Here is a 13,916-nt window from a genome sequence, read left to right on the forward strand (position 1 = left end):
GGGGGGGGGGGGGGAGGGGATGGGAGAGGCTGTCCTATGCATTTAAGGTGTTTGGCAGCATCCCTGGACTCCAGCCACTAAATGACAGTAGCAATCCCCCCATGTAACAATCAGAAATGCCTCCAGACTGCACACCATTTGAGAATCACTGAATTAAGCACACTCCCCCAGCCCTTGTCTTCCCCGCTGCCCTTCTGTGGAGATGTCCAGAGAGAATCTGGACAGAAGGGTTACAGGAGAGGGAATGAAGTGTGAGAACACAGTCACTAAATTGGCATTCTGTGTGACTTCCATGGTGGCACTGCTACAACTATGATGGGAACTACAATGAGAAAGGTGGGAGCGGACAGCAGCCTAGCCCATGCTGCAGGTCTCTTAAGGGCTGGTAACCTTTTGCCTTTTTGTTAAAAGGTAACAGGACTACTGGACAGAGTCCCCCAACCCACAGTTTTTGGTGATAGTCACTGATGGCACACAGCTTAGGTAGAATACAAAGTTGTCACATCAGTGTTAAGAAGACATTCTTCCTTGATTCTTAAGATACAGTCCATCGGGCTTCCCTGGTGGCGCAGTGGTTGAGAGTCCGCCTGCCGATGCAGGGGACACGGGTTCGTGCCCCGGTCCGGGAGGATCCCACGTGCCGCAGAGCGGCTGGGCCCATGAGCCGTGGCCACTGAGCCTGCGCTCCGCAATGGGAGAGGCCACAACAGTGAGAGGCTCGCGTACCGCAAAAATAATAATAATACAGTCCATCAATAAATGTGACCCCCTATCTCTTGTTGATCCCCCCTACATAGATGGGCCTTCTGTGACTGTGACATGGTACGAATAAAGGAATTCATGATGATGATAAGGTGTTGATGGTCACCATCACCACTACTGCCCCAATACTAACCACTGCTGCTGCTATCGCTAAGGTTGCTACTGCTGCTACTACTATTGCTACTATTATTACTGCATTGTTGCCACTGCTACTAGTGCTGCCGCTGCTCCTCCAGCAGCACCACCGGCATCACTGTTTACTGAGCCCTATGTGTCAGCTACTGTCCTAAGCACTTTCCATGGATTAACTCACTTGATCCTGCCAAGACATTATGAGAAACGTGTTGTCGTTCCCATCTCCATTTTACAAATGAGTAAACCACAGTACACAGAGGTTAACTAGTTTGTCCCACGCATCTGCAGATCCAGTGTCCAAACCCAGATAATCGGGTTCCAGACCCAACAGCTCTTACCCACTATGTTACAATGCCTCTTGAGGACCACTATGGACCTGCCGGCCAGCAAGCATCTCTGACCTGCTACTTCTGAACACACGTAGCAGGGATTAACTCCTGAGCTTCCGCCATGTGTTTCTGTTAAACCATATCCCAGCCACCCTTAAGACTCGTGATACCACTGTGCCGTGAGCAGCTCCAACACTGCAACGTAATGAAGAACTTATCTTTCTATGTCGTCTCCCTTAAAATGAAAATGGAATATAAGACTATCAAAACCTTAGCCTCTCTAGACACTCTACCTGAGTAGGCATGGTTTCTCCTCCCAATGTGGGAAAAAAACAAAGTTCATTTTCAACTCAAGCAGCTATTTGAGTCACAATTTCAAGGCAGTCCGACACAAGATAAAAGCTACTGTGTCAATAAAACACACAAGGGCAAAGATGATCCCAAGCCCATCTTTGTATCCTTACCAACTGGCACAGTGCCTGACACAGTAATCAGTAAATGTGTGTTACCTAAATGAATAAGTGAGTGAATGAATGAACCAACAACTAAATGAACTACATTTAGTCTTCCCACAAAGAAGGCTAAATAAACTATACCTTTCTGAGTGATGAAATTGTTTCGCACCTTTGTATTTCACAGCTAAACCTGCAAAGAGTTTTACTGCAATTTTAAACTAATACCAGAGTATTTCTGTATATTTTCATTGTGTTTTAAAGTCATTACAGCCATAAACTGTATCCTCAGCAGGATTACAATTCCCAATTACTAACGGGCTTTTAAAATTTTGTTTGTGCTTCAAAGCCTCAGTAATAAAAATTTAATCCCAACATTACTACTGCAATTCTGCATTCCGAAAACTTACTGTCAGTGATAAAGATGAGATCAAAGTAGGTAAAAACATTTAAAATGTCCCTCTGGGGAAAGGGGGCTTTTCGTTTCTATCATGCCAGGAGTTCTCTGATAAAGGGTGAGATCAACAAAATCTCACAACAGGTGCTCTGGCAGCTTCTGTAAATTTTCATTTCCTGAAAGCCATGACATTAACGATAAGAGGGGCTGAAAGATGCTGCCACATCCTTGAGCAGGACAGTCAAGGAGATATCACTGCCAGCTACACCTTCCCCCGTAGCTGGAGTCCAAGGAGATGAAATATCAGTAGAAAGGGGGTCCTGCTGGTGGAAAAAGATCTGTCAGTTTATAAGTCTATCAGCTAAAACTGTGAGACTGGGTGGTAAACCCTGATTGCCCAGATCAGCAAGTCAACTGAGAAAGGTCAGTGCTTGAGGGCAGTGCCTCAAGGCTGGTCCCACCCCATTCCCCTTGGACACGCTTCCCAAAGCAGTGGCTCTCCAGCCTGCTGTCCATCAGGCTTGGCTGTGGAGTCAGAGGTACCAGGTCCCATCCTCAAGCTGCTCAGTCGGAACTTTCAGAACCTGCATGTCAAGGATTCTGGGCACACACAATCGAGAACTACACTTAAGATGCAGCCGCCACGATTCACTGGCACAGAACCAACTGGGCAATAAGCAAGGACTTACAGGGGAACTGCCAGAGATCATTTACATCTGTGCTTGTTCCTAATGCAAATCCTTCTCTACCATGGCCGTGTTTCCCCGCCCCCCTAGTCCAGAGCAGAGCTTGAAAAGCAGGACCACAGAACAGATTCACTTGCTGCTCCAGAGAAGCCAGCAAAAGACAGGGCGCTAATGAGAAAGGAAGGCGCTAATGAGAAAGGAAGGTGCTAATGAAAAAAGAATTAACCCCAACCTCTCATTCCCACTAACTGCCAGGAATGTCAAGTTTCATCAGTTACATGTTTGAAAATTAATTTTAAAGTGACCTTTCCACAGAAAGGTAATATGGTTAGAGTAATGACCAAAATACAGTCCATTCATTATGTACAAGGACATTTGAGACAGTGTTAGTTATAAAAGAGAACAGTGCTATTTATTATAGATAAGCAGTGAACACTACCCAAATACCCAACAAAAATGTTACATTATATGGTGTCCATCTATTCCTAAAATGGAATAAATCGCTAGACTGGAGGCCAGAGAGCAGGTCTGTTCTGTCACCTCTGTTTAGTGCCACAAGCTACTGACCTCAGGAGCTCAATAACTGTTTATTGAATGGTTGGATGAAAAAGGAAAAGTGTATGGCCATTAAAAAAATATAATGGACGGGGAAATAAAATAAAGATGAGTTCAAAAAGCTCTATGTAAAATATTCCAGTTTTTAAAAATGAGCATACACACATATATATCTGCATTTAAATAAAGGATGGAGAGAAATCAAATTTATCTGGTTTGGGGGTAAAGAGTATTTTATCTCTTTATTTGTAAGAATACAAAGCTGGGCTTGGGATCATCTCTGCCCTTGTGCGTTTTACGGACAATATCTTTTATCGTGTGTTGAACAGCTTTGAAACAGTGACTCAAACAGCTGCTGGAATTGAAAATGAATTTTTTTTTTCCTTTCACATGGGGAGAAAAAAGAAGCCAGCCCAGGAAAAGTGCTTGGCGGGTCCCAGGTTTTCGACAGCCTCATGTTCCAGAAGCTCTGAATTTTCTATAAACGTTCACATCATTCTGACAATCACAAAGGCGCGAAATGCCACCTGAAAATGCAATCGGTACTGTGTATTCTACCCTCGGAACTTAAGGATACTGGCCACAGGTACCCTGATGTCCCCTCCCCCCTCCCAAGAAGCATCTCAGTCACTGACCCTCACTGCCTCATCTCAGCTGGGTTCTTCAAGCCCCCCCGGTTGGCCAACTCACCGGCCCCTAAACTCACAAATATGCCCTTCCCCCTGCAGCTGTCACAGGCCGTCCAGGTCACAAAGGGAACAATCATCACCCAGTGAAAGAGCAGCTCAGAGGCACTGACTGCCGTGCTCTCCTGGGTTAGCTGTACGGAATTAAGCTTTGACTTGAACTTGTATCTAGAAGTAAATGCTATTCCTGTGCTGGGGGAAGGGTCACTAGTATTTCAAGGAACTTCTAGGCAGCAGAATCTGAGAAAGAATCCTCTCTAGGCCTGTGGAGGATAGTGGACTGCTTTACGGAATCTGTAAACATCCAGAATGGAGTTCTTGGGCTGTTCTCTCCATTTTCCTCACACTTCGCCAGCTGCATGGAATAGGACTCAAGCCGACTTAGCCCTGTGCGTAGAAAAGGACTCAGGCTCTGAAAGGTCAAGTCCACTGTCACCTGTAGTCCCCACTGACTCCAGGGCATCTTCCCTGTCGGGAAAGGGCAGCCATAGCACAGCCCTCCCTGCTCACTACCCACACCGGAAACTGTGCCCCAGTGGTGCCCACTTCAGGGACGAAGTGAGCTCGGCCACGCCCCACTTATCCCACACCACAAAGGAAAAGCTTTATCTTTTGAACAGGAGGAGAATGACAATCACGGGTACTGTTTCTATGATGCCAAAGCCACTCTGCAGCTAACACGCCTTTGGAAAGGGATCCAGGGAAGAGCCAAACAGCACCTCCCTGGAGTTCACAGCAGCAGGTCTCAACCCCGGCTGGGGTTGGAGCCCAGCATCGGTGCTGTCACAGCAGCCCAGGAGATTCTGGTGCACAAGCCTTGGGCATCTTCTTTCATTAGCAGTGGGTGGCGAGCCTGCCCTCCTCCAGTCCACAGCTTATTTCTTCTCCTGTCTGGTCGGGCCCCGTCCCCCGTAAACCCTAAAAGCAGCTACATAAACAGGTTCCTGAAGCCCTGCGTTCAAATGAATAAACAATGTCAGCTCTACATGGACAATTCTGGTTGGGTGGTAACTACTGCGGGTCCATGTAGACCAGGGTTGGCGATAACTCATAATAACGAACGCATGTTACTAATCTAAGTGCTCTGATAAGCTCGGTCATGTGCAATCCTATGAGGTCAACAAGCCTATGAGGTCAGTGATATTATATCCTCTACTGGACAAAAGAGGAGGCAGTCTTTTTTTTTTTTTTGGCGGTACGCAGGCCTCTCACTGTTGTGGCCTCTCCCGTTGCGGAGCACAGGCTCCGGATGCGCAGGCTCAGCGGCCATGGCTCACGGGCCCAGCCGCTCCGCGGCACGTGGGATCTTCCCGGACCGGGGCACGAACCCGTGTCCCCTGCATCGGCAGGCGGACTCTCAACCACTGCGCCACCAGGGAAGCCCAAGGAGGCAGTCTTTTAAAACATCAGTGACTTGCCCAAGGTCACACATCTAGTAAGAAGACCTTCCACAAGCCACAACTAAACACGCTCCAGCTGCTTTCCAGAAGAAACAACGGTTCCCAGGTCAGGATCGTGCATAATAGCTACTTGGAGCCACCTGGACACCAAGTCCATAGGAAATCTCTTCTTGTTTCCTGTCTCACTAAAAACATTACAGTGTTACTGTGATTTTCTTTTTGGTTTTTTTTTGGCCACACCCCTCGGCTTGCAGGATCTTAGTTCCCCGACCAGGGATCGAACCTGAGCCCCTTGCAGTGGAAGCGCAGAGCCCTAGCCACTGGACCGCCAGGGAGTTCCCACTGTGATTTTCAAACTAGCCTCAGCTGTAACTGTACTAGACAGAGTCAGGGTGGAGGGGACACTGCTGCTATTCACTCATGGTTCCTACTATGTGCCAGGCATGTGCTAAGGCCCTGGGGCACAGCAGGGAACAAGAGAGACAGGACTCCCTGCTCTCTGGGGGCTTCCATTCTAATGGGGGAGAGAGATGATAAAGACAGTGACTGTGCCATGATAGGTAGTTTAAGTGCCATGAAGAATGAGAATGAAGTAGGGGTGCGGCCCTACTTCTGACAGGGACCCGAAGGAGAGGAGGGAGGGATCCCTCTGGAGGAAGGGCATGCAGGTGGAGGGAACAGCAAATGCAAAGCTCAGAGGCAGGAAGATGCCCAGCCGTCGTCCAAAAGCTGGTGTCAGGAGACAGCTGCACTGCCAGGCAGCATGAGAAGGGTGGACAGCTCTTCAGGGTGGCCGTGAGCTCTGTCCAAGCAGTTCTGGCAGGAAGAGCACCAGGACACCGCTGGGAAGGGGAGGCGCTGCAGGGAAGATGAGGGACCTACTTCAGGGCAGGACTCTCAGGCAAATCCCTTTACACCTGTATCCCCTCCTCCCGCCAGGACCGGAAGCAGTGGTGTGGTGTGCAAGGAAAGGGCTTGAGGACAAAGGGAGTACAAGCAAGAGCCTCCAGTTCCTCCCGGAGACCCAGAGTCCAATTGCACTCCTGTCGCAAACACACCCGAGGTCCTCCCCAGACATCCAAACTGGGCTGGGTGTGCCCGTGAACTTGGCCTGGCTCTGATGGGGATGCTGGGCGGGGGTCCTCTACCACAGATCACTGGAAAAGCCCCAAGCCCCAAAGAGGCCCGTTTGTAGGTCCAAGCTTTTGAAAGCAGAGAGCCCTTTCCAGCATCACACCAGCCACGTCACTGTAGGGTAACCAAGTAACCTCCTGAGACACACCAAAGAAAGGGCCCAGCTCTTTTTTCCCCCGTTTCGCTCCAAGAACAGTGTTTTTCCCTCAAGAGAAGAGAATTTCTGCTTAGGCGATGGTGGTTTTCCACATCACGCAGCCCTCCAAAAACCAGTCCCTTGATCAGATTTGGAGGAACAGAGGCAAAAAGAAAAAATTTAAACAACAATAAACCTTCACAGGCTTACCCAATGTAAATGTTTTCTTCTTTTTCATAGGAGAGGTGGAACAAAACACACGGACAAGCTCTTGTCCGACTCTCAGATCGTTACCTAGGTCTGCAACGCAGGATAGGGGCTATATTTTTGGAGCAGCCTCAGGCAGCCACGCCAGCATCACAGTGGGGGGCCCCCACTGGCTTTTGAACCAAGTCTAAGCGGTGTTTATGTCTTGGCAATGGACGTCGCCAGGCCGACAAGGGCCACAGAAGCCCAAAGCTGCTACCCCCTCGCCAGCAACCAAAAACTCCCCCCTGGTTCTCCACCCCTATGTCCTTAAGGAGACAGAAAGAAGTTCCTTCCTCTTGACCTCCCTGTGGAGGTGACAGTGGTTAACAGGTCAGGGTCATGGCTGGCGCCAGGCAGGGGCAAGCCAGGCCAGGCTCCCTTGCACGAGCATTCGTCGTCCTCATCTACCCCGCTGCTTCCATCACACTGAGACCACAGCCTTCAGGGCCTCAGTACCCATGCCTTCTTCCTGATTCTCCCACATCAGCACCGGCCACACTGCCCTGTGCTCACCTTGTTCTAGCTGTAGCAGCCTCTGCTCTGCTCTTGGAGTGCGCGTGAGGCCTTAGGGCCTGGCACACACCCTGCTTTACCTCAACCTCCCGCCTCCCACCCCACCCGGCAGCTACTGAGCATCATTTGGGCTAAAACACACCTCCTGGGCTTCCCTGATGGCGCAGTGGTGAAGAATCCACCTGCCGATGCAGGGGACACGGGTTCGAGCCCCGGTCCGGGAAGATCCCACGTGCCGTGGAGCAGCTAAACCCATGCGCCACAACTACTGAGCCTGCGCTCCAGAGCCCGCGAGCCACAACTACTGAGCCCACACGCCTAGAGCCCGTGCTCTGCAACGAGAAGCCACCGCAATGAGAAGCCCGCGCACCGCCACGAAGAGTAGACCCCGCTCGCCACAACTAGAGAAAAGCCCGTGCGCAGCAACGAAGACCCAATGCAGCCAAAAATAAATAAAATAAAATAAATAAAAAATAAAAGACACCTCCTGGGAGAGGCCTTCTTTGACCTTCTCCTCCAAAGCAGCTCCTCAAGTACTTTTTAAAAAATCCCATCTCCCTGTGTCATTTTTCTTCCTGGAATTTACTGCTATCTGTCATTCTCTTGTTTATTATTTCTCCCCCCAAATGAGTACAGCCTCTGTGAGAGCAGGGACCCTGTCAGTCTTTTCCCAGCTGTGCACACAAAGCATCGACTGCCCTGACAGACACCAGCCCAGGGCACAGACATTGCCCAAAGTGCCAGGCTGGAAGGATAAGAGCCAATCCCTGGGACAGTCTAGGCCCAAGGAGTTCAGGGAACCAGGAGACAGGAGGTAAGGCAGAGCAGGTGTACAGACCTGGAGGCCAAGGGGGAACCAGGCAGCAGGGAAACAGAATATTGGTGGGGGGCTGGCAGAGAAGCTGAGGGCTCATAGCTGCTTCAGCCTGAGCTGGTGACCAGTCCAGGGCAGAGCGTCCCAGCGCCCAGAGAATCAAGTAGGTGAGAAAAGTCAAGGTTAATAAGGTGTGGATGTACCCCTGGGTGGGGGAGGCGTGTTTCTCATCACCCTAGATTTCTATTCCTGCTACTTTGAGAACACAAGTGGACCAGGCCTGGCCTGTTAGATAAGAGGTGATCACTGGGCATCAGAATTTGGGTCAGGCCATTGGAGACAGAGACCAATTCACCTCAGAAACAAGCACAGCATTGACTGGGCGAGTGACACCATTCGGGACGCAACTCCCGAGAAATCACAGATGGGCATGGCCCTGCCACGCGGGCCTGGGAGATGCAGCAGAGGCTGAGCTACAGACGGCTCTGGCCCCACATGCTCCTCCCCACAGTGACAGAGAAGCACCCAGAAACACCCTCCACACCCCAGGAATGAATGCTGCGACCGTTTCACACAGGCTGCCCGGGATATCTTCCAGGCACTGCTTCTGAATGACCATATCCCAAAAGAAAGTCAGAAGTCTCTCTTCAAATCACCAGAATGAGGACGGGGCGGGGCGGACACACCATTTGAAAGTTCTTCTACTGTTGTTTAAGAACCAGTCAAACGAACAACCAACAGCAACTGCATGTCAGAGACTGACAAACATTTTTGGCAAAGGACCAGACAGTAAACATCTTAGGCTTTGCACTCTCTGCAGCAACTACTCAGCTCTGGGATTGCAGTACAAAAGCAGCCACAGACAACACATAAACAATGGGGTGCTGGGTTCCAAACCCATATGAAAACAGGAGGATCCGGCCCAAGGCCATGGGAGTCCTGGGAAATTGTTGAGTCAAGGAAGGACACGATCGCACGAGTGTTTTAGAATGAACTATGGAGACTACTGAAAGATGGAGTCAGCACACTTTAGATGTTATGGGAAATAAATACTGGTACTGCCACGTTGCTCTGTTATTACAGTTGTTATAAACAAATGGCAGTGTTTGTGTTTCAATGAAACTTTATTTACACAGACAGGCAGAGCTCCAAATATGACCCGCAGGTCATGGTTTGCTGAACACTTCTGCCCTAGCATCTCAAGTAAGGAATTTTAATCTAAAATCAGCTACTGTGATTCTTAAAACACCTGTCACAGCTACTTAAGACAAATTTCTAGCACATTAAGAGCCTCTGATTATACCAATATGGGTTGGGAGAAGGAAGAGGTTTGTTTGTTTGTTTTTTTGGTCTATTAACTGGATTCATTCAAACCAGACACAGGTCCCAGCCACAGAGGGTTAGCTCTTCACTGTCCCAGAGCAGACATCCAGGCAGTGCTCTGTACATGGGCTGCATCTGTGGCAGAAAAAGAGACTGCAAACCAATGGCTCACGCATCCTCATACCCACTCCACCAGCCCAGCTAAACCACTGTATATCCGGCAGTCTCCATACTTCCATCTCACACATAACATCACCCACCAGAGCTGCCTGGCAACTGACATGCCCACAACTGCTAGTGATGGATTCCAGGGGAAGCACACATCATCAGAATGGCTCTCCAGCTTTCCAGGACTGGCTCTGGACTATACCATCTGGCTCAATCCCAGTTGCTGACACCAAGAGCTGAGAACCAGGGAGAACTAGCCTGGCAAATTTTAAACAATAAAATCCAGTTATCTGCTTAAGGACTTCCATAAGAAGATGCTGTTAGATGGGGTTTGCTGTTTCCAATCTTCGTGCAGTGGTTCTCTTGGGGCCCCCCAAGCCCGGAGACATTTTTGATGCTACTGGCATCTAGTGGGTAGAGGCACCAGAGATGCTGCTAAACGTCCTACAAGGTACAAACAGTCCCCCACTCATAGAATTATCCAGCTCCAAACATCAATAGTGCTGAGATGAAAACCTAGGTCTGGGTAAGATTTCATCGCATGATGATCCCCAAACCTCAAGCACTAATGCACAGTCCAATTAAATTCCCGAAACTCAGCTCCAAAGACCACTTTGATTGGCATGTCGAGTTGATTAGATGAAAGAAAAAAATAAGTCAGAGGTGCCGATGGGGCCGTTTGGTTGTTTCTTTGTTGTTTTTGAGGAGAATTATTATTTTGCTAAGGTTCGCCTGTAAACGGAGGAAGCTGAAATAAATTTCTGTAGTTTCTTTAAGCTCCAAAGTCCTTTGATTACAAGTACATACAGTGGTTCATATTCTAACAGACTACTCTGGGGTTTTTGATAGCTTTCTAAAAAACATACTGTCTCGGGCTTCCCTGGTGGCGCAGTGGTTGCGAGTCCGCCTGCCGATGCAGGGGACACGGGTTCGTTCCCCGGTCCGGGAAGATCCCACGTGCCGCGGAGCGGCTGGGCCCGTGAGCCATGGCCGCTGAGCCTGCGCGCACGGAGCCTGTGCTCCGCAACGGGAGAGGCCGCAACAGTGAGAGGCCTGCATACCGCAAAAAAAAAACAAAAAAACAAAAAAACAAAAAAACATACTGTCTCGGTCAGGCTGAAAAACTAACACCCGATCATTGCTCTTTAGAGTGTGGAGGAAACCCACCCTATGAGATGCTTAGCAGTACACAAGAAATAAAACTGGTCGAAACAACTAGAAAAAATAAAGTCTATAAATTTACCCATTCGTGAGGCTTCCTACTTCCCACGGTAAAGGCTTGAGAGAGACCGAGATAAACAGAAGGAGGAAGTTACTACAGGACTAGACCTCTTTCCCTCCAGATGTGTAACGTGGAATGCACTGAACCAGAAACTGAAAAACGGCATCGGTTTTACTTGTGACATTTACTTGTAACCCACTGGTAACACCAACGATGACAATTTGCTTTGTCTTTTTCTGACAGTTTACCTATAACATTTGGGAATTATTACAGAAGATCCAAGTCAATGAGTAATTTTAAACGCACCCTCTGAAAAACTACCCAGCTGTTTTTCAAGGTCAGCTCTCAAAGAAGTCTCATTTTTTGATCCATTAGATTGAAAAAGGTGACATTTTATTTAGACATATTAAAAACCAGTGCCTACAAATCTTGAAGGAATAGATTAAAAGCAGACTGTGTGATCATTCAAACAGTAGGCACTGAAAAAGAATGTCCACATTGTATGTTAAAAGAAACCATTTCCTCCTTACCAAAAAAATATATATATAATTTTTATATCTATATATTTATAAAATTAAATTAATTATATATATATATATAATTTAAAAATAACCAAGTTTCCTGGATCCTTTTGAAAAGAAAAAATGTATATGTAACATTGAGCATGATTTCCTATGTTTAAACTCAAGCTTCAACCTGTGGCTACACATTTTCAGGAATCATCATTTGACCTCTACATACTTCAAAGACCTTGAATGGGTCACAAAGTAGAACATCGAACTTTCCCACCTTGCCCAACCCCACTCTTCTATCTGATTTATAGTATAACTCAGATCTCAAACCGTGAGGCCACTGAAGTCTCCCTTCAATGACCAGAACTGTCACTGAATAGTAACCAAGGTCATCTTCTGTGGATTAAGTCCACCCCAATACTTGGTGACCACAGGAGGGCTGGGACTTGGATTCTCCAAAATACAGTCTGATCTAAATTTCATTTGCAACTTGCGTTTTGTATTTGTGTATGTTTTTCTAAATTTTATTTACACAAACATATATATACATATGTTTATGTGTGTATATATATATAGTGTGTATACACATTTTTTAGAAAGATATACACTGAAATGTTAATTGTGATTACTTTCTACAGTAGTAGATTTATATGTGATTTTCCTTTTTCTTCTTGATTTTTTGCTTGTCTACAGCTTCCAACTTTTCTATATTAAGCCTAACTTTTGCTGAAAGAAAAATAAGTAATACTCCATATGTGTATTTTTTTTCACTCAACCTCATTTCAAAACGGATTTCAAGCACCTGACAAAAAAAGCAATGAGTACAGAAAGATTTCTTTCAAAGCGAGGGCAACCAGAGACCACAGCAAGACACAACAGCGGTAAACTCTGAGGAAGCCAAAGGTTAAAACTATCAGCCAGCACGTAAGCCCTGATGTCCCTGCATACTGGCCAGAGGGAGGCACACATCCGGCTCTGAGTTTCTTGGCATCCATAGGGCATTCTTCCCCACCCTCCTTACCTCACGCCCACCAGTCCTAATTAAGGTTTGTTTAGGGAACGATAATGAGAAGATTTTTCTACATTCCCTGATCATCCCCCCAGATGAGATCATGCAGTCCAGCAATGTGTCCAGAGACGAGGCGGCAGCTGCAAATACAACCTACAGAGCGCCAACTAGGAAGCCCCACTGCTCCTGGCGCTAAGGGTCAGCGTGCACAAGAGGTCAGAATCTCCCAAAGGGAGTAGCTTTAACTTTCTAAAAGTGTCCCTCTGTGGGCAGTTTATCGCCATGAAGGTAGCGGCGAGGGATATACTCAATCCATGACCAAGTCTGAGAGCCTCTGGGGTCCCTTGGAGGCAAAGCCACACTCGACGGAGGAGCCCCGGCAGTGTGGTGCTTACCGTAAGCTGTCATGACCCCCGCGTAGGGCCCATCCACCACATTTCTGTTTTCTTCTGCCAGCGCCTTGATGTACCTCTTGCTGAGGTCCAGGATCTGTTCCCGAAGCATGGAGCTGCTCTCGGGCTGAGTTCTCTGCTGGATGGTAAAATGCAAGAGCATCATACCCCAAATAAAGCCAAAAGTCACGAGGAAAAAGCCCAGCTTCTGAGAGGACAGCTTCCACGGAGTAAAGAGAGCCATTGCTCTCTGGCAACTTCACCTGCCCTGGGCTCTTACAGTGTGGAAAGGAGACACAAGTTCATGGTGTAGGCTGGGCTTGTGGGTTTCTCCGTCTCACTCGGGCTCCTGCGTCAGCCGATTTCCTTTCCTCGTTTCCATCCTGCTGTAAAGAAGGGGGAAAGTTAGCAGAGTCCTTGTGGCAAAACACAGTGAAATCAACCAGAGCCTTGTTTTCACCCAAATAGCTCTAAAACGTGAACTTCCTTTTTTCTTAATCTGCCAGTTCCCTATCTTATGTTATGATTCGGGATCTGTAAACGGAGAGGGGAAATCTGGCTGGGTGATGAAAAGCTGTACAAATACGGAGGAGGGAAATGTGTGTCTGCACGTGTTCACAGGTGTAGCAGGGCTCTTCCAGTCTGGACCAAGTTCAAAACAGGAAGCTTGTTCTGCAAGGTGGGGAGGAGATGGAAGGATATTTCACTGAATGTCAGCAAAAACCCAAGTGGAGGGTGGAGTCTCATCACCACCCGGCACTTTTGTGCCTCTGAAACTTGAACTTACAAAGTCATCATTATGTGCTCTAGCAAGGACAAGGGCCCGCAGCTGGAGAGGTGAGCCAGAAAGTGGATGCCCCTGGCGGGTAATCAGACAAGGAAAGGGGAGAGAGCCCCCCGTATTACTTAAGCACGGACAGCTTTCGGTAGCAGCGTCCGCAGCTGAGCCGAATGCCTCGGGGACACCAGGTGGCCTCGCCCTAGGCACCAGCACAGAGAGGCTATGCCAGGGGTACCCAGCCGTCTTTCCGTGCTAGCTACC

At 48.1% G+C, this 13,916-nt stretch overlaps 1 protein-coding gene across 1 annotated transcript in view; it reads right to left on the reverse strand.

Moving 5' to 3' along the window:
• The window catches only part of MGAT5 (alpha-1,6-mannosylglycoprotein 6-beta-N-acetylglucosaminyltransferase), a 226,002-nt gene extending 212,739 nt beyond the window's left edge, over nt 1–13,263 (reverse strand). Inside the window, exon 1 of the mRNA XM_007446032.1 lies at nt 12,878–13,263. Within this exon, the coding sequence (XP_007446094.1) occupies nt 12,878–13,118 (241 nt within the window). The 5' untranslated portion in view covers nt 13,119–13,263. The remainder of the gene's footprint in view (nt 1–12,877) is intronic.
• Nucleotides 13,264–13,916: the final 653 nt, after the last annotated feature.

The sequence above is a fragment of the Lipotes vexillifer genome, unplaced genomic scaffold (genome assembly GCF_000442215.2).
Source record: "Lipotes vexillifer unplaced genomic scaffold, Lipotes_vexillifer_v1.1 scaffold1771, whole genome shotgun sequence".
NCBI lineage: Eukaryota > Metazoa > Chordata > Mammalia > Artiodactyla > Lipotidae > Lipotes > Lipotes vexillifer.